The sequence below is a fragment of the Alternaria incomplexa genome, assembly GCF_024043165.1.
Source record: "Alternaria incomplexa strain BMP 0042 chromosome Unknown scaffold_2, whole genome shotgun sequence".
Lineage (NCBI taxonomy): Eukaryota > Fungi > Ascomycota > Dothideomycetes > Pleosporales > Pleosporaceae > Alternaria > Alternaria incomplexa.
In genome coordinates this window covers 2166824-2194751 of record NW_026249851.1, presented here as the reverse complement: position 1 = coordinate 2194751, position 27928 = coordinate 2166824, and the positions used below count along the sequence as shown (strand labels likewise).

At 54.3% G+C, this 27928-nt stretch overlaps 11 protein-coding genes across 11 annotated transcripts; 6 read left to right on the top strand and 5 right to left on the bottom strand.

The window, feature by feature from the left end:
* Nucleotides 1–803: 803 nt before the first annotated feature.
* On the top strand, nt 804–1811 carry J4E90_002241 (uncharacterized protein; the record flags this gene model as incomplete). The annotated part of the gene is made up of 1 exon (XM_051431822.1): nt 804–1811. One exon carries the CDS (start codon nt 804–806, stop codon nt 1809–1811), a length of 1008 nt encoding a protein of 335 aa, XP_051294956.1.
* Nucleotides 1812–3194: 1383 nt separating this feature from the next.
* J4E90_002240 (uncharacterized protein) lies at nt 3195–4853 on the top strand (the record flags this gene model as incomplete). The annotated part of the gene is made up of 3 exons (XM_051431821.1): nt 3195–3311; nt 3379–3524; nt 3758–4853. The coding sequence occupies 3 exons, from the start codon at nt 3195–3197 to the stop codon at nt 4851–4853; spliced, it is 1359 nt and encodes a 452-aa protein (XP_051294955.1).
* Nucleotides 4854–5176: 323 nt separating this feature from the next.
* On the bottom strand, nt 5177–6332 carry J4E90_002239 (uncharacterized protein; the record flags this gene model as incomplete). The annotated part of the gene is made up of 5 exons (XM_051431820.1): nt 5177–5269; nt 5321–5938; nt 5996–6125; nt 6180–6254; nt 6316–6332. 5 exons carry the CDS (start codon nt 6330–6332, stop codon nt 5177–5179), a joined length of 933 nt encoding a protein of 310 aa, XP_051294954.1.
* A 431-nt stretch (nt 6333–6763) lies between these two features.
* On the top strand, nt 6764–7934 carry J4E90_002238 (uncharacterized protein; the record flags this gene model as incomplete). Its single annotated transcript, XM_051431819.1, has 2 exons — nt 6764–6865; nt 6918–7934. 2 exons carry the CDS (start codon nt 6764–6766, stop codon nt 7932–7934), a joined length of 1119 nt encoding a protein of 372 aa, XP_051294953.1.
* Nucleotides 7935–12837: 4903 nt separating this feature from the next.
* Nucleotides 12838–13438, bottom strand: J4E90_002237 (uncharacterized protein; the record flags this gene model as incomplete). Its single annotated transcript, XM_051431818.1, has 2 exons — nt 12838–12988; nt 13053–13438. 2 exons carry the CDS (start codon nt 13436–13438, stop codon nt 12838–12840), a joined length of 537 nt encoding a protein of 178 aa, XP_051294952.1.
* Nucleotides 13439–14797: 1359 nt separating this feature from the next.
* Nucleotides 14798–18439, top strand: J4E90_002236 (uncharacterized protein; the record flags this gene model as incomplete). Its single annotated transcript, XM_051431817.1, has 5 exons — nt 14798–14871; nt 14930–15117; nt 15165–18055; nt 18103–18337; nt 18390–18439. 5 exons carry the CDS (start codon nt 14798–14800, stop codon nt 18437–18439), a joined length of 3438 nt encoding a protein of 1145 aa, XP_051294951.1.
* Nucleotides 18440–19524: 1085 nt separating this feature from the next.
* On the top strand, nt 19525–20957 carry J4E90_002235 (uncharacterized protein; the record flags this gene model as incomplete). Its single annotated transcript, XM_051431816.1, has 3 exons — nt 19525–20126; nt 20175–20501; nt 20555–20957. The coding sequence occupies 3 exons, from the start codon at nt 19525–19527 to the stop codon at nt 20955–20957; spliced, it is 1332 nt and encodes a 443-aa protein (XP_051294950.1).
* Nucleotides 20958–21454: 497 nt separating this feature from the next.
* J4E90_002234 (uncharacterized protein) lies at nt 21455–22499 on the bottom strand (the record flags this gene model as incomplete). Its single annotated transcript, XM_051431815.1, has 2 exons — nt 21455–22306; nt 22362–22499. 2 exons carry the CDS (start codon nt 22497–22499, stop codon nt 21455–21457), a joined length of 990 nt encoding a protein of 329 aa, XP_051294949.1.
* A 431-nt stretch (nt 22500–22930) lies between these two features.
* J4E90_002233 (uncharacterized protein) lies at nt 22931–24143 on the top strand (the record flags this gene model as incomplete). The annotated part of the gene is made up of 2 exons (XM_051431814.1): nt 22931–23154; nt 23225–24143. The coding sequence occupies 2 exons, from the start codon at nt 22931–22933 to the stop codon at nt 24141–24143; spliced, it is 1143 nt and encodes a 380-aa protein (XP_051294948.1).
* A 218-nt stretch (nt 24144–24361) lies between these two features.
* Nucleotides 24362–25237, bottom strand: J4E90_002232 (uncharacterized protein; the record flags this gene model as incomplete). Its single annotated transcript, XM_051431813.1, has 1 exon — nt 24362–25237. One exon carries the CDS (start codon nt 25235–25237, stop codon nt 24362–24364), a length of 876 nt encoding a protein of 291 aa, XP_051294947.1.
* Nucleotides 25238–26954: 1717 nt separating this feature from the next.
* Nucleotides 26955–27821, bottom strand: J4E90_002231 (putative secondary metabolism biosynthetic enzyme; the record flags this gene model as incomplete). The annotated part of the gene is made up of 2 exons (XM_051431812.1): nt 26955–27562; nt 27629–27821. 2 exons carry the CDS (start codon nt 27819–27821, stop codon nt 26955–26957), a joined length of 801 nt encoding a protein of 266 aa, XP_051294946.1.
* Nucleotides 27822–27928: the final 107 nt, after the last annotated feature.

Below are 27928 nucleotides of genomic sequence, written 5' to 3'. Positions count from 1 at the left end.
CGCCCCATGTCGCCCATGAAGTATCGCCGGCCGCCTTCCACTAATCATGCCATGCGCAGGCGCGGCTAAAACATGACGCTCCTCTTCCCTAGCTGACCGCCTGGAGGCCACCGCCCCATGCACACGACACTCTCCCCGGCGTGGAGCCCAGCTGAGTCGCACTGCACCGCTCGACAGGGCCTAGTCGCACTACCGCTTTCTGCCATCATCGTTGCGGGCGCTGTGGTTCCCTGGCCTGCCTTCTCCATGAGCCGGCCGTCGTCTAGCTGCACGGATGCTCCGTTGCGCGTTGCGCCATGATACATGGTACGCCGCCCTCGTCTACCTTCCCTGTCGTGTGATTTGGTCATTCCAAGTCTTCCTTTTCGCTCCACGCACTATGCCTTTCGTTGATCGTTCCAGCCGTGCCACTGGCCCTAGTCGTCACAGCGCACCTCACCGAGCCATCCCTTGGTGGCTCCGTATAGTCAATACACTCCCGTTCCTTGTCTGCACCTATTCCACTATTAGCTGTTCTTGAGTTTCGCTAGCCTGGCCCTGGCCGTCCTTGTACCATGACTCCGGCCGCGAGGTTACTCTACCTCAATTTCCCCATCCACCCTTCCTGATCTGTCTATATCTCTTGGCACCCCATATACCTATGCAGATGCCCCCCAACCCAGCACGCTTCCAGGTCAGACAAGACTGATTGTCACCGACACAACCGCCTGCCACATACAAACCGCTGAGACATTCCGCCTCTCTCCTGTATATCATCACTGCCTTCCCACACTACGACTTGACTACACCACCACTTGCCCACCATGTCCGGCCACATGCAAACCTCAACGCTTCACCGGCGTACCTCTCGCAGCTCAGGCAGCCAATCAGCATGCCGATCATCTCGCGTTGAAAAGACAAAGAGCCACCACAACAGCCCAAAGAGCATGGAGAGGAGAAAGACTACCACCGAGACCAAGCTCTACGCTTCGTTGGACGACCACTACAGAATGATGTTCGGTGTACCAGCCGAGGAAACCGAAGACCGTCCCCAACCAAGCAGACCTGTGAGCTGGCACCCATCGTCTGCACAGTTCCAGGCTTCACAACAAACCAACTACTTCGAGCCCATGCCTCAACAACACTGGTCACAACACTACTCACCCTCATCTCGCGACTCTCAACACGGCTCTGACTTCTACTCTTTGTCCACACGGAACTCCATGTTCGAGCCTATGACCAGCACCCCGACATACACCAACACCCAGTCCGAGAGCGGCTGGCAAAGCGTTCAGCCCACACCCGGCTATGTCCACTCTTCTCTAAACACTCCCTCGACCGAGCCCCTCCCATGGTACCTGCAGCAATGGGCTCAAAAGAACCAGGCTCAAGCATCTACCGACTTCCTGCCTATTCAACACCCTGCTCAGCAAGACCAGGATATGGAAGACGATGATGGCGAGAAGCTAGTCGCACTGGGTCTCTACGATGCACCAGAGCCCTCATTGAGCTGGGGTGCCCTCAACAACGAAGGAACTGGAAAGGGTCTCAAGCTCGAGGAGACTTGGCAGCCACCTGAGGCTGACGATGAAGAGGAGGAAGATGACGATGCCAGCTCTGAGGCCAGCGTCGAGGAGCCATCGCCGCCTCTGCCGGCACAACAGGCACAGCACCTGCCCGTTCATGTCAAAGCTCAAACACCAAACAACATGGAAGGACAGAGCTTCTTCTTCGACGAAGACGAGTCGGTGACCAAGGAGTGGTGGTTTCACCAAATGAAGCAGCCCACCATGCCGGTGCGGGACGCCGGGCTGGGATATGGCTGGTTGTAATCTAGATGTCTGTTTCAAACGTGCGACCACGACAGAGGTCCACTGCCCTATCTTCGAGGCGAGCATTTTTTCGAGGCGAGTTCTTTCAGCACAGCGCGGCGTTTGCATGGTTCCGCTTGGGACCGGAAAAGAGACTTAGAGATACCCTGCCTTTAGCGGCAATAGAGTGAGGCTTTGCATCGCTCACTATGAGGTCAGATGAAAATGATGTATTAGATAGCATCATCAACCAAATCAACCAAATCAACCATACTACACCATACTTTGGCCCAACATGCAGTGCTGACGAGTCTACTCTATGATGCTTGTGAACACATAGTGCCCAAGAAGCCTGGCAGTGAGCCGTTGACGAGAAAGGAAGGTGCACCCCATCCACCACTTGGCCTGCCCCAGAACTCACAGGATGCCGTAACACGATGCATCCTCGTCCTCCACAACCCACAAGCTTCTTCAACGCTTCTAGCCTTTTCGCTCAACCGTGGTCCCAACGCACTCTCGTCTCGGCGCAAGCCGCCATGTACCAGTCCTTAGTGCACCAAACACATTGCATTCCAAGGCGACCAGCACAAGACACACCAACATCATATGTCGGCGACATGCCGCCGTCCTCCGGTCCTAGTCTGACGCAACAGGGCCAGCGCGCAATTGTGTCACAACGCCCGGCAAAGGACCGAAGACCGATAAAATAACAGAGTAGCATCAGCCTCACAAAGTGGCATGATTGATGGGCGCAAACACGCACACACCATGTCGGAGTGACGCAGACACCTCTACGGTCCGACCGATCGTTACGCCGTCAGACGGAGCGAGCCACGCCAGCCCTGCGCGGCAGAAGGCTATGGATGCTGCACCATCGCCCTGGTCTCTGCACTCTTTTTCTGCTCAGCTCCGCCCAACTTCGGCCAGACCCGCTTCAGTTGCCCTGACCGAACATCTGAGCACCTCTGGGCGTCTAGTGCCGAAGTTTACCAGCTAACCGAGCAGCAGGATGTGCCACGCTGCCTGTTCCCTCCTGTCATGGTCGTCACCGGAGACTAAGCAAGTAGCGCGGAGTTTAAGAGTTCAGACAACAGAGGTTCCAGAAGTTGGGGTGCGTGGCTTGTGAGATTGGGTTTGCGATGGAAGATGGGGGAGAGGAAAAAAACAATTCCAAGGTTTTGCCGGGTGGCTTTGCGTCATTGGCTCGATGCTAAAGGCCATGGATGAGACTTTTAGCGCTTATCGATAGGGCGAGCAATCTGGAACGACTGAGGAAATTTCCAACGCGAGTTCACGTGCCTTCACCTGCGACGTTACATGCCCAGGTGCTGAGCTAGCCAATAGCAGGGTTTGAAACTTTGGCATTGCAGAAACGCGTCCATCTGCGCGACTGCGACTAAAGATATGGAATCGCATACCCGGTTTGTTGTTACGGCGTGGCGTGATAGTCGCGAGCTGCTTCAGCTGCGCCAGGACCTGTATAGTCCTGAGACTAGTAGGAGAGAGAAGGCGGTGAACAAGGTACGCTGGAAGAAATCAATATACTCTGCAGGAGAGTCGACAGCCACGGTGTGCTGATGACAGGTAGGTGTTTGCTTGGCGACTACGGAAACCTGATGGCTTGCCATTGCTGCTGGACTCGACGGCGGATATTGTCGATGTAGTGCTTCAAGATGCAAGAGACGAGTTGCAACATAATGCACTGCGGTTGCTGTATGCGACTGCGATATCGAGGTAGGTGTGTTCTAGTTGAGATTCATGAACATCTCAGCAGCTTTCCTACATCCTCTGCATAGGACTCGTTCACTACGGCTTTGCAGCACCATTCTTTGCCATCACTATCAACACTCCTCGTCCATTTCCACCAAATCATCTTCCATAACAACCTATCGATCATGATTTCATACTAGCCTAATCACAACGTCATTCCAAATTCATACGAACCCCCTATCTAACACCACCCCCAGATTCATCACTGGCCTGGCAGACACGCAAATCGACCTGACCCGCGACCGCCCCTCATGGTTTCCCCCCGGAAAATCCCTCCAACTTCCTCTCACCCTCCTGGAAACCCGTCACCGAATCGTCCACAGACATCTCCCCTCCCTCGCCGAGCTAAAGCGCGCAGCCACCGAGTCCCTCTCCTGGCTCTGGGAATGGTACTGGCTCCAACTCGACCATGCATTCAAAACCGGTATCACTCCAGCAGCCGGAACAGAAGAAGAGGAAGAATTCGGCGTCCAAAGCCGAGAAGCCGTCCGCGAAAAACTCCAAAGCATACTAAAAACCTACGTCAAAGAACGCAAGTCCGAGATCAAGAACAGGAAGAAAGACAATAATAGCAAGGCTGCTGAAACAGCGTTGTCGACGTATACCCTACGTTACGCACCCATTGCTACGACCACGCCTTCGACACAGACCCAACGCGTACTCCTGCACTTGTTAGTCGACGAGAAAATGATTCTGCCCACGGACAAGAAACTAGGCAGTACCATGTCCGGCGCCTTCATCATCTGGACACCCCTCTTACGTGCATTCTGCCTCGACGGCGGCGTCCTGCACATCAAGACTCTAGTCGAGCATCTCATGCGTGCTATGAACGGCACATCCCCCGCTGCGCGCGCAATGATGAATCCGGAGATGGATCCTGTGAGGGAGGGGCTGCAGGACTGGATTGTCCATGTTCTTACGGATGAGGAATGGGCGGGTGTACGAGGGGGAGGCGCGGCGGAGAGGAAGGTTGTGGAAGAGGTGCTTGGGGTGTGTTTTTCTGAACCGTCGTTTTGGAATTTGAAGGTTGCAGAGAAGGTGCTGGATGCTGCAAGGGACTTTGTGGATGAGAAGTTGTGGCGTGCTGTGCTCGATGCTGCGAAGGCGGAGGGGGCGGGGGGTGGGGAGATGGATGTTGATGTTGAGGAGATTGAGAAAGCTTTGCCTGTTAGAAAGAATGATGGAAAGGAGGAGGTGGTCAAGGAGAAGATCAAGGGGCCGACGAAGGTGTTGGGGATGTGGAAACCGAGACCGATTGGATGGTTGCCTGAGGGGTGGGAGGATGATGAATAAAGAGGGGACTGCTCTGGACGTGCGGAGGTTTCATAGACATTCCTCGTTGTCACGTCAGGGACCCAAGTCGGACGAGTTTTAGATGTACGGCATATTCTCAGATTCTAACACCTCAGTGGCAATGTGCCAGCTGGTGTTGGTATCTATTCAACTCTCTCTCTCTGTCCTTCGTCTTGTATACGAAACGCTTTGCTTCGTTCTCGATATGTTCCTACTCTTCGTAGGTATCTGCACCGTCTCGTCAAGTTTCGTACGGTATGTCGGACACCGCGAGATTGTAGGTGATACACAGGTTTAATCCCATTCCTCACAAGCAGCCCTTCTCATATCTTCTCTTTGGCGTTTGAGACGCCTATCCGGGTTTCTACCAAGCGCATGAGCTTGATCGTTTGTTCGGCGAGCGTAAGGGTCAGAATCTATGTCAATGTTAGCGACCGAGTCCCACCTGTTACATCTGTCTGACATACCGTATGGGGCAGAATGCGAGCCAGATGGGCAAAGTACCCCTTGTACAGCGCAAAGATACCCTCCGTCTTGACCGTCCGACTCAAGCAATCAAAAGCCGATGTGTACAGGTTGCCCGTCTGGTTGTACATGCGCGACATGATGGTATCCGGGGGGTGCATAACACAGCAGACGACAAAGCCACTGGCCGTACTACTCGCAATGTGCAGCGGCATGCCCTCTTCCATACCCAGATGTTTCACTAACCGTCTCTTTGCGAAGAAGTACGTGGGAAGTTGTACGGAGCTGCCGAAACCTGTGCGTACCATGGCTGGTCCTACACCTCTGTACAAGCCCTTGATGCCTTCGCCGCTGTATATTTGTCGCATGCCATCGACGGCGTTTCGGTAGTTGTGTTGTGTGCCGACGGGTAAGAAGGGCGAGTAGGATTGTAACCGCGTCTTTACGAGGAAGAAGGGGGAGCCGGCTGCTGCGCCTAGGACACCGGATGAAGCGCCTGCGAAGAGGTTGATGCCGAAGGATTGGACGGCTGGGTCGCTGTATACGACGTTTGTGAGGGTCTTGCGGAGGGGTTCGTAGAAGCCTAGTCGGCAGCCGTTGAGGGTCATTTGGTACACGTACTGGGCGCGTCAGTTCCTGCTCGTTCCGTTGTTCCTGAACATGTGTGCTAGACATACTGCGCATCCCAGACCGCGTAGTAAACCTCTGGGTCCTTCATTCTTCAAGATGACGCTGACACCATGGAAGACACCTTTGTATAATCGCGGCGCGTCACTTCTCGCTTTAAGCTCGCCTTGTAGTTGTAGTCTGGGCGATCGTCAACGAGCTGGTCGCGCAGGTGTTGCGAGCGAAGACGCGCACCGGATTTTGACGGTCTCGAAGCCGTGGGTTACTGTGACTGCACCGCATGCTGCTATGCCGCCGGCTATGAAGGAGCTGGTGGGGGTAGTCGTTAATACAATCAATACTGTGTTTAAACTTTATACTGAGTACCTACCCGAGGGTTGTAGACATTCTCACACTCTATGCGACTCTTCGGCGCGCGCGATTCGGAAATATGGGGGAGTACGTATTCGGTGGTGGTAGTAGTGACGTGGGTTACCGCGCGATCATGAATACGAGTAAAGAAGGTTTGTAGGAAATAGGGATGGAAGTAAGACCAGGCGAAACTGAAGCTACACACGTCTTGCCGTCACAATGGCAATGCTGAGGAAATGTCAAGGTGAATATGAATAATCGTTCCGGTTTCGGCTCGGCATGGCCAGCTACGTAAGACCGCTCGGACCCACTTCTTTCCATATGCTGCAACTCTTCAGCGCATTCCGCCGGCTCTAATTGTCCACGTCGCGTCGCGTGCTTGAGTTTACGCGCCCGCTGATTCGCCGACTGAAGAGGTGGAGATGAACGCAGCTGTCGCAGCAGAGGATTAGGAGCTCAACTCGAACATGGCTGGCTCAGCGACACCCGGCGGCGGGCCTCCACCGCCGCCTGCAGGCCCGCCGACACAGAAAGTTGCCGACGTCATAACGAGCTTCCGGCCGCAGAGGGTGAGACTAATATGCTATGCCTTTGTATATATCCAGTACTAACACCTCGTAGCGCTTCAAATCGGGCGGCCAGGGCACCTCAGTAACGTCCCTCGACTTTGACGACTCGGGCGAACTGGCCATTGTCGCACGCGACGACGATACCCTCCAAATCTACAACTGCAAAGAAGGCAAGCACGCCAAGGAGCTCAAGAGCCAAAAGTACGGCGTACATCTGGCGCGCTTCAGCCACCATGCCCAGAGCATCATCTGCGCGAGTACCAAGATCGACGACACCATCCGCTTCCTCTCCACACACGACAACTCGTACATCCGCTACTTCAAGGGCCACACCGACACAGTGACCTCAATCGCCCTGTGTCCGTCCAAAGACGACTTCATAAGCTGCTCGAAAGACAACACGGTGCGGTTATGGAACCTGCAATCCCCCAACTACGTCGGCATGCTCAACCTCCACGGCGCCTACCTCGCAGCCTACGATCCTTCCGCGACCGTTATCGCGATCGCGTCGCCGCCTACACAGAACGTCCTCCTCTACGATATGCGCAACTACGATAAGCCGCCGTTCGCAACATTCGACTTGCTCGAGGCTGAGCAGCGCTTCATGGGAGGACAAAAGGTCGAATGGACCAAGATTGAATTTACAAACGACGGAAAGAGTCTCATCGTCGCGACAAATGGTAGCGGCCATTTCGTGCTAGATGCCTTCTCAGGCGACCTGACGCATTTCTGCTACCGCAAGGCTGGCTCCTCAGGACGTCTCCCACCCAGCGCATCTGTCACGAACAAGTCCGGTGCCAAATCCGATGGCAGTGGTCCTGCAAACGGACAGGGCGATGTGTGTCTCACGCCAGATGGCAAGTTCCTCATTGGGGGTAGCGGCGAGGACGGTCTCTTGGTGTGGGATATTTCGAAAGCACCAGCGCCGAACAATATGCTCGAGCCTATGGAGAAGCTACCGGGACAGGGCAAGAGCGCTGTTGTGGGATATAACCCGAGGACCAACCTGCTGGCGAGTGCGGATAAGGATCTGTATCTTTGGCAGCCGGACCCTGATCTGATGATCTGAGGATGCAATAGTATCAGGAGGCGCACTGGAAGCTGGCTTAGCATCAGAGGAGAAGCAAGGGTGAGATAGACACATCGCGAGACAAGGAATCGGCATCGAGAGCTGCTCAGGCGGCTGCACGTCAACCAGCACGCTCGCCACTTCCAGGAAGCAGCGTGATCGCACTAAAGGATGCTCACTTTTCGGGTTGACCAACGTATAGGGAAGAGACTAGGTGCTCGTGGAAGAGACCACTTGAGAATCAAGAGGCTGAACCTGGTCTCGAGTGTATCACGTAGCGGATGTAGTCAAGTAATATACATCCCACCAGCAACCAGCCATTGAAGTGGGCAACAAGCAGAGTACATATCTACCTACGATCTAGTACTTACAAATACCCAACCACCCGGAAGCTAACTGAGCATACGTTTTGAAATACATGCCAGTGCACATGATAGCCATGCCCACTGCTGGAGCTTTTCTCCGCTGCCGACTTACCATGATCTCAAATACCCTTCTCTCATCTTCGCTCTAATTACCTTTTCGGGCTCTACTCTTCATCGCTCACCGTTCAGTCGCCAATTGCCAAGAGCGGGACGGGACTGTCCTCTCCCCTCGGCCCACTCCACCGACCAACACAGCGCACTCGCCCACTACTGTATACTCGCGGATCCTGATCGACTCACAAGCTCATAGCAAGCTTTGTCCCGCAAATCGCATTTCGAGGAAGTGTGGTGCCAAGGAGCTTCTCATTGGCAATTTCACTTAGACTAGGTGGGTGGTGTACCCATCGCGATGCTGTGTAGGTGGCGTCCATATTGCTTATTCTCTCGGTAAAACGAACGAGTTTTCCTTCAAACGACGCACGCTGAGCCTCATCTTCATGCATGGCGCTACGGATACGGGTTGGGCTGGGCTGTCATGCGTTGCGTGAATTTTGTTGTTCAAGAGGAAGGAGCGTCGGTGTTAGGCCACCCTCTTCTCACAACAGACAGCAGCACAAAAAGAGAAGGCGAATATGGAGGTCGCCGATGTGCGAGCTTAAGCATTAGTCTTTTGGACACGTCGAACGAGACGAGCGAGATTAGGGCTCGTGACGACTTGCAGATTTAGGATGGGGTGGGCGAATGGGATGAGTGTGCGTGTGTGTTGTGCAGCAGTGCGGAGTGCAGCGTGTGCTGCAGATGCGGTGTAAGCTGGAGTGCAGGACTGGAGAAGGGGAAACGAAACGTAAGGTTGTTACACGAACAGACGGAAGGTCAAATGTGGAGCACGACATTGTGAGGTGGCTGTTGTTCGTGAAGCGCCGTGGTCCGCAGAGGCGAAAGGTGTTCTCCGCGGGCAGAGTTGCTGACATCAAGACAGGTGAGATAGACGTAGGAGCATCGTCGATCGCATGTGAAGGAAGGAAGCATCGCGCATACACCTCCTCTACGTAGATTCGCCTTTCAGCGGTCTGCTTTTACGATGGGATCTTTGAAATTGCTGCCCAGTGATCCAGGCATCTTCGTCAAGCCATCGAAGCGACTGCCCCGCTATTGGGCGATCGTAAATCCCATGTCGTGCAGCTCAGCTCGAGGGGAGCCGAATGCGTCGCACAACCCCAGGGTTCTCGGATCGTCGGTGCCCTAGACCCTGTCAGACTGTGCCTCGGACATCGAATCTGCCATTCGCTGCGACGTGGTTTCGTCTGATGGTGTACGCGCGTGTTGCTGTCATCTGTCTGTATCTGACAAGGTCAAACCCAGCGCTGCTCGAGTGATGACATGGCCGCAAACTCTTCCTGCTCGATGGCGGATGGCAAAAAGCGTGATGGTGCTCTCGTTGGCTGCAGCTGAAGGATTCGGGGTCTGGGCTGATCGGCGGCATCTTGGGGAAGAGCGACAGGGTTTGACAGACGGGAACCCCTGAAGCTCGAAGCCTCACTTGAATCAAGTTTGGGCATGGAGACCTTCTCCGACCGGCCAGCGCCCATCTCCTCTTCTTCTGTGAGCGTGCGCCTCTTCGCTCAAACACGAGAAAAAAGTCCCGTTTTCGCCTCCGCTACGACGTGCTGCAGCCTCACAAAGCTGGTCTTGACCGATGCTGCGGTCGAGTCTTCAGCGATCAATCCACCCAGTGCGTGTCTGGATGCCGTGGCTTGCAAAGACCTTCTCACGTTGTCCAGTAAGAAGATGATGTGTGCATGTCACTAGTGGTAGTGTGGCAGATGGCTACTGGGGTTCTCCGCATCTTGCCCATAGCGCTGGGTCATCCGCTCCTGCACCTCCCTAGCGATATTATTAGCCCCTCTTCTGCACAAGACAGAATACCACTTTCATCGTCGCCGACTGCTTACTCTCTGGCACCGACATGTTCCCTCGCTGGCGACCCTTTGGCTCTCGATATTAACTCGCCCAATCAGTAACTGCGTCACGCGCATGCTTACTTCGCATCTCGTCTCGGGCTCCAGAGGTCGTCTCGTGACAGGCCGGACCTCGATATTGCACGCTTACACCCCAAGCTAAGATTCGCCCTTCGTTAGCACGGCGTCTTTGGCTCCACATCCATCTGTCAACCTCGCGCCGTATCCGCACGGCATACCGACATTTCGACAGTCTGAACTAGCACCATCACACCTCGCCAGTGCTAGATCAGGATTGCTGTGCGAGGATGCCGATTCGCGTCACCAGCTCCATCTCCCGAAGACAGTGCATGAAGTTGGGCAACGGAGGATGATGCAAGCCCCCACTGAGCACGCAACATCACAAACTCGACGATTCGAAAATCTACTTCCTATTGGACAATCGTCTACTTTGGAGTTCAATATACTTCCCCAGCCCACTATGGGGCTTACCTTTTTGCCTCGCCCATCGCCGTGCGGATCCAGGAAGCGCAGCCGAGCGGTGGCGGATATCGATGGGGAACATTCTTGTGTGCAGAAGAAGAAGCGGCGCCTTCGATTGTTCCTGATCACTTCACGACTATCGCCACAGTTTTCACACCCAGCAACCAATATTGTGGATCGCGGTAGTTCTAAAATTGCAGTGTGGGCCAAGCAAAAGGCTCTTGGACGAAACTTGCTAAGAAAGGCTGCCATCCTCAATGGCATACGCAGACGATGCATCTTGACCAAGGAGGCACAGTATGGGCGCGGTCGTGTGCCAGTTGAGCAGGAGAAAGAACAAGCACAACTTGAGTTGGCTAGATTAGAGTTCAACCATGGCAGTGTCGATACATATACGAGACCGGTACATTCTCGGGATCCCTCAGTACCGCCCAGTGCTGCTGTGAGGACTGGAGGACACTTTGTAGTCTCTGGGTCACCCTCCAGTTCTCCAGCGTCTTCGAGAAGCCCTTCGCCTACCTCGCCATCCCCAACATTAAGAAGTCCCTCCGACGAAGTTGCCGCGTTCCGCTCGCCAAACGAAGCATGGTCTCACGCTGCAAGAGACCCGGCACCACGTCGAGACTACCTACCCCTACCGCCATCTCCGCTTGGACTCTCAAACTATGATGCTCTCGACGTTGAAGATAGTGGTGATGCGTTCGACCCGTACGCTCATCTTGACGACGAAGATGAGACGATACCAAATCCATACGAGGATGACGATGAGGTGCCTTTCTCGCCTTCTGCCGTCACTTCTAGTTCATCCACCACAGCATACACCAACACTACACATGCCACGAGCATGTTCTCCGACTTCAACGTGTTGGGCCACGAAGAACCAGTTGTTGGTGACTACGACCAGGTAGATGAAGGGGCAGACGCGGTATGGCCAAGCGCGTCTACCTTCGATAGTTCAGCGCCTACACTCGCATCAACGTCGCCGGACTTTCCCGCCCTATTCGCAACATCGCAGTCCGCATCCAAGAGAACAGACTCATTCGCCATGTCGCCAAACTTCCGGCCAATCTTACCAACGAAATCAGTGTCACCGGAGATGCTCGCCGTGAACACCGCGGCCGCTACGTCGCCAAACTTTATGCCTACAGCACGGACGATGGCTTCTCCTAATCTTGCCCCAACACTAGCGCCAATGTCACCAAACTTCCCTCCTGTATCGACATCGCCCAATTTCGCCTCGGCATCTGCGGCCATACCGGCCTCGCCGAATTTGATGCCATTGGCTGCTCCCCCTTCGCCGAACTTCCTGCCGGTTTCCAAGTCGCCAAATTTCACTGCGCTCGATACCTCGATGATAGGACAGAACCCGACGGCATGGAACCATTTGGACAATCACCCAGGCCGAGCAGATCAGCCAGTTCGCACGAGTGACGTAGAAGAAGAACGTAGACGGCAGAGGAACTTGATGTTTATGCGTTTTGGATCATGAGACTTGTACTCAACGAGCGAGTTTCACACGCGATAAACCTACCTACTGGATCTGCAGCATATATCATCACTATCGCATCCACCGAACGACATCGCCTAGGCTTTCTACAACAAGGCGCATACCACACGTTTTCTACCAAGCAAGACGTGAAAACTTCATTTCGCATCGCATTTTCGATCTGGAAAAAACCTTCCTTGTATTATCAAAATTCCAAAAAGGGTCCGGAGTATGGGAGGTCGAGGAAGTCACAAAAGCAAAGAATAAGAGGGCATTTGGGTTTATTGTACTACTACATTGCGGGAAAAAGTGTGTTGTTTAGCGTTTCACATCCAACGGTTTGGAGTTTGGGAAATTTATTGTCGCAAAATTGCACGTTTGGGTAAGGGGGAATGTACATGCATGGTCAGGGAAGAGGACATTTGGCGTTTCTCTTCTTCATACGAATGGTCAAAAGAGCGTGTAGCATGTACAACAGTATCTGATTCAATTTACAATATGATCCAACATACCTAGATGGCTTGTAACGCTCGTCTTCAACTCTGTCATCTCAAGGTCAGTGACATCTTTCAGCCCACTCTGGAGACTTTTTCCTGCACTGCAGTCGCATCCTATGCCTTCTGCAACTTGGTAGCTCTGTCTAGAGCGATATCACACATGGCCTGAATGGCCTCTTGCCGCTCCGCCTTGATATCACCCCGATCAATACGCGAACGCATGTTCTCCATGATCTCCGATCTGGGGCGACCGTTGACAAACACACTACACCATTAATCAGTTCACAACCCCCCAAATAAAGTCCAGTCCGAGAAACAACCAAACTCACACATATCTCAGCCCCGGAAACTTCCCCTCATACTCCTCGTTCAACCGTCCCAGCATCTCCCTCTCCTCCTCCCCACCCTGCTGCAACTGCGCCTGCTCTTTCCGACTCTGCTCGCTATCCACCTTCTTCTCGCCCAACCTCGGGTGCGAACACAGAATCTCAGACAGCTTCTTCACATCGGCGTCGTCATCCGAGGCAGCTAGTGCAGCGAGCTGCGCGTTGACAGCTGTGATGAGGATGTCGTAGCTGGGGAAGGTGGCGGAGCGGAGCACGGGGAAGGTGATGGTGCGAAGGGGAGGCGAGGGCTCGAAGAGCAGGTCTAGAACGTTGGTGAGGGTGGCTTCGGAGGCGTGGGGGAGGGCGCTGGCGGGTGGGAGTGATGTCATTGTTAGGGTTGAGGGTAGTGGCTAGTGGTTCGGGATAGCCGTTTATTGCTTTTCTCGCGATGCGATAGTCTGGGACCGGAGATTTGGCTAGCTGGGTTTCGGAATTGAAGGGTCGACGTTGACGTTTGTAAAGTGGTGGTGGTGAGGCAGAAGGTGGTGGTTATGGTCGTGGTTCACTGTTCAATCTTTTTTTCGCGGCCGCTACCGACCGATCAGCGATGCAGCGCATGCCTGGTCATGGCCAACGACGTGCATGGTGTCGTTACGTGGGTCGCTGCAAGGGGCAAAGCTGTTCTGGATGGATAGCGGGGCAGCACCGGAGAGTTAGTGTCGAGGTAGTTGAGCTTTGCAGACGGACTGCCGTCTAGCTTTTCCTAGTCCGCGACGCGTACCGTGTTTTGCAGTAAACAATGCACGAAGCTTGTTTATACTGCACGGCGGAGTCGAGTGGCATTTTTTCAAAGGTCCGACGCGTTCCCACAGGCTCTCAACAGATAGGAATGTACTGGGATGTCGTGTTATAGCACTTAGATTGACTGGCATAGCTGCGAGGTGCTGTCACGTCTGGTGATGCTCGAATTTGAGCTAAGAAGGTGCGCATTGGGACTGCGATCGACTGCTGGGTTGGCAGCTGTTTGCTTCTTCTTCCCCGCCTTGTCATCGGCGATATACCGGCGGCACAAGCAATGGAAGGCTTTCATAGCCGTCAGCCCTTGACTGTCGATCTGATCGAATAGGGTGTGACCTGGGGCGCCTCAGGATTGCCGGCTGTACCTGCGTTGGTGAGGGTCTTCATGCGGGCCAGGGCTGTCATGCGTGCGAGTATCCGAGATTATCGAAGGATACCACGTGGAGACTGCATTGTATGCAATCGCGTGTACAACTTCGCGTCGCTCATAAAAACAAAGAGCAAACGGGCACACGTGCAGTGCAGTGCAAGTGCAGTCTGGGGAGTCGATGTCGGTGAGAAGGCGTGTGGAGCGGGAGGCGGAGATAAAGTGCCTAGTGCTCTCAGGCCATGGAGCCCCCTGTGTTTCAGCTCCACGCTCGCCTTCACTGCCCTCCCTCCAGCTTGCTCTTTTGGAGGAGACTGCTAGGCGCATTGCACGGCACAGTTCCTGAAGCGTCCATTTGCCTCGACGCCCAGCGCAGCAGCCCCAATGGCCCGCCGCCCCATGCGCCTCTGCCTCTGCCTCTGATACTCTGCCACCTCGGATCCCTGATTGCATGACCCCTACTAGCCCGGACCTCCTGGCCCCAGGCGCTTTCAACACCACGACTTGACGACTCTTCGCCGCAGACACGCACGGCTTTGAGAGTCTGCACCCCCGAGCGTCGCTTTCCGGCTGACCTGGCACCATGTCGCTGAACGGACTGGACAATGTCGAGGTTACACAGGCGTACCAGGGTGCCCTCGCCGAAGCTGGCGGTTGGTACGACATCCCAATTTCTTCTGCGCACGCGGACCACGTGTTAACGTTTGGCATCTAGGTTCCTGCTCAGGTACACGTCAAGGGATGCCGTCGAAGTCCTGACCCGCGGCACTGGCGGTGCTGGCGAGGCGCGCGCTGCCGTCGCCCTGTACGAGGAAAAGTCACCGCTGTACGGCCTGCTGCTGTACCGCCGGCGCAAGGTCCTGGTCAAATATGTGCCCGAGGGGACATCGCGACTGCTTCAGGGTATGTGGAGGCTTGTTCCTATCATGACCACGACTAACGCTCGACAGCCCGCGTCAGTGTCCACTTCATCAACATCACCGAGAAGTTTGCGCCCCACGACATCGTCCTGTCCATATCCACCCCGGAAGAGCTCAGCGATGCCGCTCTTACCGCCGCATGCAGTCTGCACACCGCCGCGCCCTCGAGCTCCTCCTCCAGCGGATCGTCGCGACAACAGAAGCTCAGCTGGATCCAAGAGGCTGCCGAGGAAGGCGCCCAGCCCGATGCAGACGGCAGTGCACGACCGGAAACTGCCAAGTCCAACATACCCACCATACTGGAGCCATCTAGAGACAGCGAAGACAATCTCACGAGGAGCGGGTCGATCAACTCACAAGCCGAGACGGTTCCGTTGATGCTGGACGAGAAGGTCATCGAGCACAAATTGTCACCACAGATCTCCCATGTCACCATGGAGACGGTAACGGAAGGGCCGACGACGCCAGACGACACCGATCTATCCGATCTCCAGGACACGCTCAAAAGCTACGACTCGCTCTTCGAAGGTGGACCAGAGCCCCGGAACTCTTCGCAGACTGCACGGCCAAACTACAACGAGCTGTACGAGCACTACTACGCGCAGTACACCAAGCCAAAGGTTAAGCTAGGACCGCGACCGCGGCCATCGCTCGAAGGCAGGAGACCGTCCACCTCGGGCAGTGCTCCGTCAGATCTGGCGAGACCGAAGTCATCGCTCCCGGCAGGTCTGCGCTCTGCGGCACGAAAGACAGCTGAGAAGAAAGAGTCTAAGACCAACGCCTCGAGCACCCTTCCCGCGATCGCTATTCCTCCTCCACACCAGGTTCCTCCAATGCCTGAAATGCCACAATCCCCCGCCTCGTCAGTATACTCCACGAGAGCCCCCGCCAGTACCAAATCGATGCCCGTGTCCGCATACAGGAGTCACCTCAGGGCTGGAGGATCGACACAGGAGCGGACAAGACTCATGAAGGCTCTCGAGATGCGCAAGAAACAACAACAGGCCCAACAGCTGCGGAAGGAGATGGCTACTGAAGATGCTGCATCGGACGTAGAAGTCAAGGCCGCGGAGATAAAGGTGGAGACCGACGCCGAAGATGAAACTACGACAGATGCGACCGTTACTGCGACCGAGCCCGATGATGGCCCCTCCGCTGCACAACCTGAGGCCGAAACTGACGCCGACAAGGAGACCCTGCTTGGCGACGATCTCCCTTCCTCGTCGCGTTTAAGCCGCTCTGGCCTTGCATTCGCGGATGCTCCTACCGAGACAGACGACTTAAACTCTACTGCTTCGATTTCGTCACCCGTGTCCGCCCAGACCCACGGTTCCACCGGCGCCCCTTCGACACGGCCTTCGTCTATTTCAGAAGACGAGGCAGGTATGGAAGAATCGCAAAAGTCTGACGAGCAAGAAGAGTCGCACAATGCGGATTTGGTGGATGAAGAGCAATCAGTTGACAGCACGCCGACCGTGGTGCCTGAGAGCACGACGCCCGTCCCGCCTGCAGAAGCACAGGAGATTGCGCAAGGCCCAGTAATTACCGAGCGAGCGCCGTCGTTCGATGACGCAGATGACAGCAGCAAGAGGGACACCCTAAGGCCATGGGAGAATGACATGCCATCACAACGCCGCTCGAACCGCGAATCTACCATCTACATGCCGTCGAACGAAGGGTACCAGCAAGAGGAAGGACAGTCCAAGAGACGCAACAGGGAGTCTATGCTCATGCCGTCTTCCCAGCATCAAAGTTGGTACGAGACCAAAGGAAAGCGACGTGCGGTCCTCGATCCACTCGAAGTCAGCGCGGACCATTCCGAGACCGAATACCTGTCGGATGATTCTTTCATGGAGGAGCTGCAAAGCGCTACAGTACATCAAGCTAAACCCATGTCGGTATCCAAGTCGCCAATCACCCCGTTCTTCCCCAGGAAATCCTCTGCAACAGACCTACAAACGCCTCCCAGATCAGCATCGTCGAATTACCATGGCATCAGCCGCCTGTCACCTGAGCAGACTGGCCGTAAGATCTCGGGCGGTTGGCCTCCTGCGCCAAAGTCTGACTCCAGCACCGCGCCGAAGAAAATCAACGTTTCCTCCGGCATCTCGCAGAGGATCAAAGCACTTGCAGACAAGACCAACAGGGAATCGGCTTCACAAGTAAGTCTTGCGAGCTCTGCTTTGAGCACTAGAAGCTCCGTCGCCCAGCGTAAATCCTCATTCTTTGCAACAACGCCTGTTGAGATCTCTCCATCTGGGAAATCTACGCCGCGTCTCGAAAGCCCATCGTTTTTGGCTTCATCTGCTTCAACAACGCCTGACAAGAAGAAACAGTCGGCGCCAGTCAAGTCGACAGTATACAACGTACAGCGAGGAGTTGAGAAGCCGGAGTCTGTGCAAGTGACGGCCCGCATCGTCCGCGATGAGCGCACAATGAAGCCGACGCTTGCAATGCCAACGGAGAGCACACCACTGGATCTCCACCAGAGTCCTCTTATCATTGATCACCAAAAGGCAACCATTACGCCCAGAAGCCCTACCCGAGGAAGACCGGAGCCTGCTTCCCCTCCACCTTCGTCTTCACACTCCCGCGAGCCCAGCAATGCACCTTCGCGGGCTTCATCCGAGAGCACGTGGAGAGCCTTCGGGCGCCGCATGAGCGAGTCCAAGTCGGTACACAGCCACGACGGCGAAGACAAGAGGGAAGACAAAAAGGACAAGAAAGACGAAAAGAAGTCGCGTACGAGCAAGATGTTCAAGCGCATGTCTTCTTCCATGTCTGCCATGCCCTGGAAGAACTCGAACAGCAGCTTGGCACTTCCCGAGAACGACATGCGTTCCACCTCTCTGGCGTCTCTACGTGAGCCACCGCCGCCTGTGCATGTTGGTGATCTGAACATCCAGTTCCCAGACACTCTGGTAAGTCTCATCAATGTCAATACCGACCTTACGCTAACCTGATGCAGCTTTGGAAACGACGATGGGTTGAGATTGACGCCTTGGGCAACCTCGTCCTCAGTCCGTCGAAACACAACGAGAAGGGAATTGTCAAGCGATTCCATCTCAGCGACTTCCGCACACCCTACCCACCTGACCAAGATCGCCAAGAACTTCCCAACAGCGTGGTCCTGGATTTCATGGACGGGCGTACCTTGCAGTGCGCATGCGAGACGTACATTGGGCAAGCCCAGGTTCTGCAAAGTAAGTTTCAACCCTGTCCCTGTTGTTGTGTCAGCTGCTAACTTCCGTCCAGTCCTGCGGGAGGCGCACGATGCCTGGATTGCGTACAACCAAGCGCTGTGAACAGTCGCCACGACTTCTACCCAACCCTTCGCCCCAACGGCTCCACTCTCCTTTTCTCTCGGCTTTTCTTTGTGACGACGTACGACTACAGCATCAGGCATCACCTTTTCCTTGTTGTGTTGGATACAAAACGGTTCTAAACTGGGGCTGTATCTCTCTCCTTGCATACTTTCGGCCCTCCACCATTTTCTCATTTTACCTTATTTCCTTTCCATACCCGTTTGAATTGGGGGAGGCCATCTGGCAGGCTTGGAGCTCCTTCTTCTTCCTCTTCTGCCTGTAACACAAGCCTTTTGATTTGTATAATATCTAATGCTGCACTGGCGGCAGCCGAGTTATTGCTGTTTCTGGAGTGCGGACGGATTGCAATGAAGGCGGACTACAAGATATAGAGACCAGTTCCGCAATTGGACTACGTGCCCTTGTCATATTTGCTTCTGCTAGGTGAAGGTCGTTCCCAATGCAGGTGAACCAGAGGGGTGCATTAAATCTCCGGCTCAAAGAAGGATAATGTGGTAGTTTGTGTGGTGGATTTATCCAAAGTGTTGGGCAAGATGGCTCGACTCGGGGCTGGGTGTGAGCAGTGCGCAATCTCAGATGGGGGCATGCCAGCCGGGAGGGGTTAGCGCATGGCCGACGCAGGGATTAAGCGACACCTGGCGTCATACATGCATTCCCATGCATTCGACATGTGCATTTGATGGAGAGCTCGGTATGTTAATGATGCGCAGCAAAAAGGGCCTTGTGCCTGCCATGATGCGGCCAACTCCCCGACGGTCTTCTCCAACCTCCCCCTTAGCTCTGCGCCAGAGGCCACCATAGACAGAAGACGCGACCCGAGGACTCCGCACTGGGCTTCCAAGAGGCTGTTGCGCCGCTTTTCCGCCCCGTCCTCGCAGCGCATCCTGCAGCCTCAAAGTAACGTCTACGAGGGTAACCCCATCTGTTCACAGCAGCCGTCATTGCATTGTCACGAGCCTCGGCGCCGCGTGCCCGCCAGGCACCTCAACCAAAGTAGAGGAGGGTCGCGTAGTGGTGTGCGCCTTGTATAAACACCGTCCGGCACCTCCGCGCTCCTCGACATCATGCCGGCCACTTCCCCAAACCACCCCTTCGCCTCGCCCAACGCCATCCCGCCCCGCACCAGCTCCACGGGCATCCTCAACTTGAACGCGAGCATTGCTAAGCAGCCTTCCAGAACGAGTGTGCTGCGTCCCTTGAGCGAGATTGATTGGCTCGGCCAGAGCAAGAAAAGCAAGACGAGCCATCCGGCGGATCCTTCCAACGCGCCTGCCCAAAACGTGTCTACGCAACAACCTCGGCCGCAGACCATGGCCGCGCAGTTGAAATCGCCGCCCCGCACCGAGCACACCGACATGGACTCGCCCATGGACAACACCCAAGCCGGCGCGAACCTCGAAGCCAGCACAAATTACCCGACGCCGCTGTCACCACCCGCAGAACATGCAAAAGATATTGGCGAGGAGCTCATATACGGAAATGGGGTTGCGTGGACAGAGGGCAAGGAGCGCATATTACTGGGGCCCTACGACTACCTGTATGGACACCCCGGCAAGGATATACGGAGTCAGTGCATCGCAGCCTTCAACCTGTGGTTGAAAGTGCCGCCAGAGAGACTCGAGATTATCACAAAAGTGGTGGGCATGCTGCATACCGCGAGTCTACTGTAAGCACATCCACCCCACATTCCCCTCCTTTGCCTAACACCCTCCAGCGTCGACGATGTAGAAGACTCGTCCATCCTCCGCCGCGGCATCCCGGTCGCCCACTCTATCTTCGGAACCCCGCAAACGATCAACTCGGCCAACTACGTCTACTTCCGCGCGCTATCCCTGCTTCTCTCCATGAACAACCCCAAGCTCATCGAGATCTTCACAGAAGAGCTATTGAACCTGCACCGCGGACAGGGCATGGATCTATACTGGAGGGACAGCCTGACATGTCCGAGCGAAGCAGACTACCTAGAGATGGTAGGGAACAAAACCGGGGGTCTATTCAGACTAGCAATCAAGCTCATGCAAGCCGAGTCGCATACAGACATGTACGTGCCCGACGTCTCCACCCCAAGATTTCACCCCAGCTAACAACGCCCAGTGACTGCACCCCCCTCGTCTCCACAATAGGCCTCCTCTTCCAAATCCTAGACGACCACCTCAACCTCTCCCCCACATCCGGTTACACAACCCTCAAAGGCCTCTGCGAAGACCTTACAGAAGGCAAATTCAGCTTCCCCGTTATCCACGCCATCCGCGCCGATCCAAGCAACCAAATCCTCATCAACATCCTCAAACAGAAGACTACAGACGAGGAAGTGAAGCGGTATGCGCTTAGATACATGGAGAGCAAGGGCAGTTTTGAATATAGTAAGGGTGTTATTGAGGAGCTGAGGGGCAAGACGGAAGAGCATGTTCGTGGGGTGGAGAGGGAATTAGGGGTCGATGGTAAGGAAGGGGCAGATGCTTTGAGGGTCATGTTGGAGAGGTTGGTGCTCAAGTGAGGGAGGTGGATATAATGTCGGCATGTCATGTCATGTCATGCTTTACGAAGCTCATGTCTCATGATGGTTGGTTGGTCTCTGTACGTGTCTTGTCTGTCTATTTGTTGGGAGATGGACGGCTTAATACCCAATGTACTGTGGATTTGCATACATATATACTAATAGACTGTGGTTGTGTTGTAAGGGGTACTAGATGGTTCTGAATGTGTGTAATGAAATACGAAGTCATCTAATTCTCTAGTATCTGATCCTGAATGCGGGTAGCAAATACGAAGTGTTCTATTTCTCTGCCGTCACTCATGCCGGGTTCGTCGTGTCGCAGTAATGAGGACTGACAGCTTCATGTACAGGCGCGTGAAATCATACACGTATTCGACCACCAACTCCGAACAGAACCTATGAAGCCTTGCGCTGCATCCACATCCGTCTCTTCGGTATCGCTTGTACGTCTTATAAACTCGTCAGGTTTGCTCTGCAAACAGCATCTCCGTTCATACTCACTCCTCATCTTCCACCACTTTCTTCACAACCTTAACTCTCTTCACCTGACTAGTCGGCGCCATGACTCTTTGTCGCTGTGCTCCCAGCGACTTCCTCAACGCCGTCTTGAATTCCTCGTACTTCTCCTCGCCCGATTTCGCTGCTTGAGAATGACGATAGTCGTGATGCCCATGTATACACTCCTCGCCCAATTTGATGATGTCGACAACGGCGTCGACTTTGCCTTGCGCCATACCCACAGATTCCATCCAGGGAAATGCGTCGCGGTAAAGTTGGTCGGCGCCGTACTTGGACGCGCGGTACCAGCCAATCTGGGAGTCAATGTGGAAGGCGGTTATGTTGGTGGCCCAGACAAGGACAGCGAAGCAGGAGTGATTGTAGGCCTTCATAGCGCGGCCGTGAAGCCAGCCTAGGATGCGGAGCGTTTTGAGGCTTTTGGAACGGTTGGGACCGAGGTTGATCATGAAGTTGTACAACGCGAAGCTATCAGTGAAGATGAATTCGTTCTTACCATATAGGATATCGACGCCTTCCTGGTGGATCTGCTTATTCACTGCGAGCAGCGACGTGACGAGAGGCGCTGGCTCTTCTTCTTGGTTCTTCCGGACGCTGTTGCTCATACGATGTGCGTCCGACCAGCTGGACCCTTCGACTAGTGAAGCTTGCAGTTTGGCGGATATGCGTTCTACATTGCGGCGCTTGTGCTTGAACACGCCAACGAGGTTGATGCCAGAGGGGTCGGTGAGCGCGTACTCGTAGATGATGTTTCTGATCTCGGCGGGGAGTTTGAGGAAGGGGAAGATCTTGCGCTTGGGAAGCGGGCGGGAACTTGTCGCGACTACACGCTTCTGGAGTAGATTCGTCAGTCTCAGTGCTTGTAGTTCACGCAGAGGTGCATCGAACCTTTGCTTGTGGCGTGTCAAAGTCCGACTCTGAGTCCGAGACGTCCAGCTCATCGAGGTGGTATGTGATCTGAGTCCTCTTGCGCTTGGAGTAACGTCCAGACGCAAAGGTCTCTACTGGAGCGCTGATGTCGGTCATGGCGAATGGCTGGAAAGTCAATTGCGGGTTGAGTAAATCTGAGAAGTGTTGAGATAGATCACAACGCAGATGAGATTGGAACGACACGTTAGAACGCGTGTACGCAACTACTTTAATAGAACTTCGTCATGGAAGTCGCGTGGTCAGGTGTTGTTCGCTTTGGGACTAGTCTAGGCAGCGATGTCGCGATATCAGGGATTAGCAAGGCATCAATTCGACGGCGCAGTCGCTATCGGAGCCGTGAAGGATTATTCGACGAGCATTGACTGGCATCGTCTACGTTCGTGGCAATCGCGATGTGCACAAAGTACAGCAGCGCACAGTTTGAGGAAGGAGAGCTCGAGATGGGTTGCGTCACTCTGGTTCTGCTTAGTCACGTAGCCCACTAACCGAAATGAGAGGCTGTCAGAAAAGTACACCATCCCCGCAACATGACTTCGATACAATCTCTCACGTCTTTCAAGCTCGATCTGCCTCCTAGCTGTATCGAGTTCTTCCCGCTCAATCCGCAGTATGCGATAATCGGCACGTACAACCTCGAAAAGTCGGACGAGAAAGAGTCCGCGGGGAGCGCTCCACACGATGGCAAAGTGAGCGCCAAAAATCAGCAGCGCAATGGCAGTTTGATATTGGTACGCGTTGATGGCGATATAGTGTACGTAGGGTTATTTGCGGATTATCTGTATTTATTGCGCGTGTCTAGGCGGAGTACTAACCTGGAGCAGCCACATCGTCCAGACGCTGTCCACACCATCGGCTATCCTGGACATACATTTCTTGACGCATGTCACTAGCTCCAACTTTGGCGTTGCGACTTCGACAGGTGCGTTCGCGATCTACGAACTCCAGTCGTGGCAGCGCGACCCCAAGATCGCCCACATCAAGACTATCCAATACTTCCCAGAAGATGTACTCATCACTGCCTTCACTTGGCACCCGGAGTCCTTCATGGTCGGTATGACGCTGTCGAACGGACAGGTATGTCTCGGTGTCATAGATACGGAAGACGAGTCCGATGCGCCTACGAAGATGGAAGTCGCATCGCATGATTTGGAAGCCTGGACCCTTGCGTTCTTACCGGATGGCTCAGGACTGCTGTCGGGTGGAGATGACAGCGCGCTTCGTTTCGCGGAGCTGTCTGACGGATCTGGAGGAAGTGTGCCTTGGATGGACGGGAAGATACACGGCGCTGGTGTCACTGCTATTCTCCCAGTACATCTGGACAGCCAAGGTGGTCTGATCATTACTGGCAGTTACGATGATCATATCCGGCTTCTCCACGTACCCATCTCAGGCCGTCGTCAGGTTCTTGCGGAAGCCAATCTCGGTGGTGGCGTATGGCGGTTGAAGCTGCTGGACCGAAACCCCAAGCTACCAGCGCACCACGGCGTAGAGAAATGGAGATCGGAGCCGCCGCCAGAGGCCATTCTACTGCTTGTTAGCTGCATGCATGCTGGCACTAGGATCGTCAGGCTCACCAAGAGCGCTTCCAAAGATTGGCAGATCGAGGTACTGGCCAAGTTCGAGGAGCATGAGAGCATGAACTACGGAAGTGATTCTCAGCCAGATCTCAATAGTCAGGGTCAACGGACGTTCCTATCTACGAGCTTCTATGATCGGCTGTTGTGTCTTTGGAGATACTAGTAGTCTGCTACAGGTAGTCGAACTCAAAGGATAAGTATGCATGTCAGACATCACATGTGAAGCAAGCTGACTATAATTGGCGATGATGTGTTTGTATTTCCAGAATTAACATACAAACAGTAAGAAAGAAACCCCAAAATAGCCACCAAAAAAGAACAATCCTCCCAAACGCCAAACATATGCCAGGAGGTCCTCGCTGTCAAAACTCAGGCCGGAACTCATGGCTTCGCGGGCATGAAGCCGGCATACGGATCGAACGGCATTGGGCTGAGGCCGTTAGCAGCCATGTCGGCGTCAAACGCAGCGGTAGGTAGCGGCTCGTACCATCCAGGAGCCATGTCGCCGGCAAACGTGCTGTTAGTCGGGGGTTCCGACGAAGGGGCAGACTTGTCGCTGCCAGAGAAAAAGTCGGGTCCTCCAAAACTAGGACCAGACGACGGAAGAGAGGAGGGCTCGACTCCCATGTCGTCCTCATACAACGGGATCTCCGCGAGTTGGTCACCGCTCAGACCAACGAAGTCTCCAGCGGGGTTGCTAGACTGCTCTTGAGGGGCGGGGACAGGGGCAGGATGTGCCTGGATACTACCATCCGGGGCCATCGTGAAATACTCTCGAGCCGGATCGAGAGAAGACGACATAACGCCTTCGAAAAACTTTCCGAAGGGATTCTCCGAAAGTCTGACCTCCCTAAGCTGGAGGAATCTCATCTCTTCAGTCAAACCTATATTGACCTCGTTGAAGCCAATATCCATATCCATGACCGGGATGAACTCGAGCTGATTCTGGCCGTATTCAGACCAGTGGTTGTAAGGCCCTACGTTCCCTTTCGGCCAAGCGGGCAGCCAAACGTGGCCAAATGCCAAATCCTGCTTCTCGGCAGGAACTAACTCTTCCGCCCACCCCATGTCGTTGACGAAGACCTTGACCACATCGCCGTTCCCGTTTCGGTGAAACGTAACAATGCCATGACTGGAGGGGGCTTGGCGGGCATGGAATTGGGCTTCGGCCTTCTGAGCGACCCTCTCCATGTCTGCTATGGCAGCCGCCCTGTCCTCGGCGCTTGCGCACTTGTTCTTGTCCCAGTAGCCGGGCATGCTGAATTGCTGTTAGGATTGTTTTGGGTTTATGAGTTATTAGTTGTAGCTCACTTGAAGGTGAAAGGTAAAGTACTTGACTTTACTTTTGTGTTGGTGATGGTGGTGGTGGTTGTAGTGGTTGTAGTAGTGTGTTGGTAGCAGAGGTGGTGATGGTGTTGTATGTCTTGAAGGTAAGTTTGAAGACAGTCTTGATATCTAACTTGGTATGTGTAGAGTCAAGAGTCGGATATCTGCTAAAGAAAAGAAAGAGAAGGGAAGAGAGGAATGTGCTGCGTTTTATAAGAACGAAGGCGCAACAGGACTCCACAATGGTTGTGAGTCTTCAGCAAGACATTATTGATGGGAAAAAAGAGATAGTAGGGAACGACCAACATGTGAGCACCAGAACCATGTCACGGACATCAACACTGGAAGCTGAGTCGCTGCTATGATTATGGGAGGACGGTTATCAATAGCAAACTCAGGCGTAACCTTGGAAGAGCTGAGGGTATTGTCACTACAGGATCATTTTTCACGGCCAACTCCCCCGACACCAATATAGATGCTTATGTTTCCACACATATGGGTGACAGGGACGACTGAAATGTCTTTGTGCGAAAGCGGCCACTGGATCTAAGCGACTGAGTCTTGCTCTTTCGCGGGACTCGAGGCGAATCGACACCATTATTCAGCGATTACAACGCGACAAAGTCACGTATCACGTTCAATTCATTCAAATCGCGCTCGCAGTATGCCCAAAGCTGCATTCAGCGCTCGAAAACCAAGACAATACACGCCACATCAACTCCCCATCATCCGTCACACAGACGCATATGCGAAATTCCAGAAGCCATTCACCCAGATACTGAGTACCGCAAAGCACATGACACGATGCAAGGACCAGGTTACCATGGTTAGACGAGAAGTAGCAATGCCTTCCTCTGCACCATGGATGCGCAGTGAAGCTCTGGAAAGCATAGGGCAGAGTGCACGGGCACAGTTGTGAGAAACCATGGATGCTATGGGTGCGGTGGCAGTGCTATGAGTCTTGCGGAGCTTTTGGCCGGGTAGTGGAAAGGGCGCTACGAGATGAGAAAATATGGCAGGGTCGTCGGCGCGCATATTCGAAATTGCGGGTGTGTGTTTGGTCGTGTGGAAAACCGCTTAAGCTGGAAGAGCAACGAGATGAGTAAGCGGCTTTGGCTAGCTCACAGTGTTGCCTGGCTTTCCTTTGCGCTGGGGGTAGGGAGTGTGCTCTCTGTGGGATATTAGTCGCATCGCTGATGGCAAATGATCAGAGCGCTGTTTAATCATTTACACAATCGGGTCTCTTGTTGCGAGGAGTCGAGTCGATGCCTGACGGAGCCTTGATGAGTCGGCTTGCTACTTCACCATGCTGTTGTGATGTAATAGCCTCGTCTATTCTGCCCGGGCAGTCACGAAGTAAGAAACGCTTCCATCTCATCACACAGAGCCTACAGAGTATAAGGTCGTATGGCCAATGCCGAGTACAATGTTGTATAATTAATGCATGCTATGTCTTTCGCTTTGCTTACAGAACGATCCACCTCTCTAGATACCAATACCAACCACCGACCGCTAACGCCGAAAAATGCACCCACTGTAAAGCCAACCACGCCAAACGCTACGCTAAGATGCAGTAGATCAAAACTAAATGGGTATCGTAACAAATGACACGGAAGAACAGCAACAAGAAACAACACCACACATCTCATCACCTCCTAGCCGGTGGTGACAACAACCCGCTGCTAACCGACTCTCTCTTCAGATCTTCCTTCTCACCCAGCAATGCCTTGACTCTCTCCACTCTTGTCACTGCCTTCTCCAAGCGATCCAGCCTGCCCATCTTCTCCCTGTCCCTGCGCTCCAAAGTCTCGACTCTTTCTTCCAGCTTAGCTCTTGCCCGTCGCTCTTCCGCAACCATTTCGTTGGCCTGACTAAACAATTGTACGCTCAGTTCTTCAATCTCAGAATCTACAGTTTGGACACGTGCTTCCGCCTTGGCACGTAGGGCACGCTCGCGTTCGAGCTCGTTGAGTAGGGTGTAGTCGACCGGTGGTGCGTGGGACGGGTCTTTTGGCGGTGGAGGCGGAGGCATGCCGCCTGTATTCGCCGGCGACGGGAAGCGGCTTGTGATGAAGGAGAAGCGAGAGGCCTTTGTGGAGTTTGCGGTTGTGGGACGTGGGGGATCGGCGTCGACGGAGGGGCGTGAGGATGGGTTGGGGATGTCGGATTGTGAGGTTTGGGTCCGGGGCAGTTTAGGGGCGTTTTGTGTCGCCTGGAGGCTGCGGATCTGGTCTTCGTAGTCGGCGCATCTGTCGACTAGACCATGTTAGTATGTGTGGGCTCGGGTGTGATATGACGTCGGACGCATAATGGGGGCGGTACCAGCTGCTGTAGCCTTCTCCTTCAGGCGCTCCATTTGCGCCTCGAGCTCCTCTATCCTTTGCCTCGCGTCTTGCAGCTCGGCCATGTCTATACTACTGCCACACGACGGGCAGCTCGGGGTATGCGCCTCGTTTGGGGCGTGTTTCGACGGCACTGGAGGCGCTGGCGGCGATGCTTCGATGCTCGCTGCCATGACTGCGCCGGTGTCCTGGGTTTCGGCCTCGTAGTAGTAATGTTTCGTTATCCCCGGTGACAGTCGTGCGTGGTTTGAAGAATAAAGGGAGATTGTGGGGTTTGGGT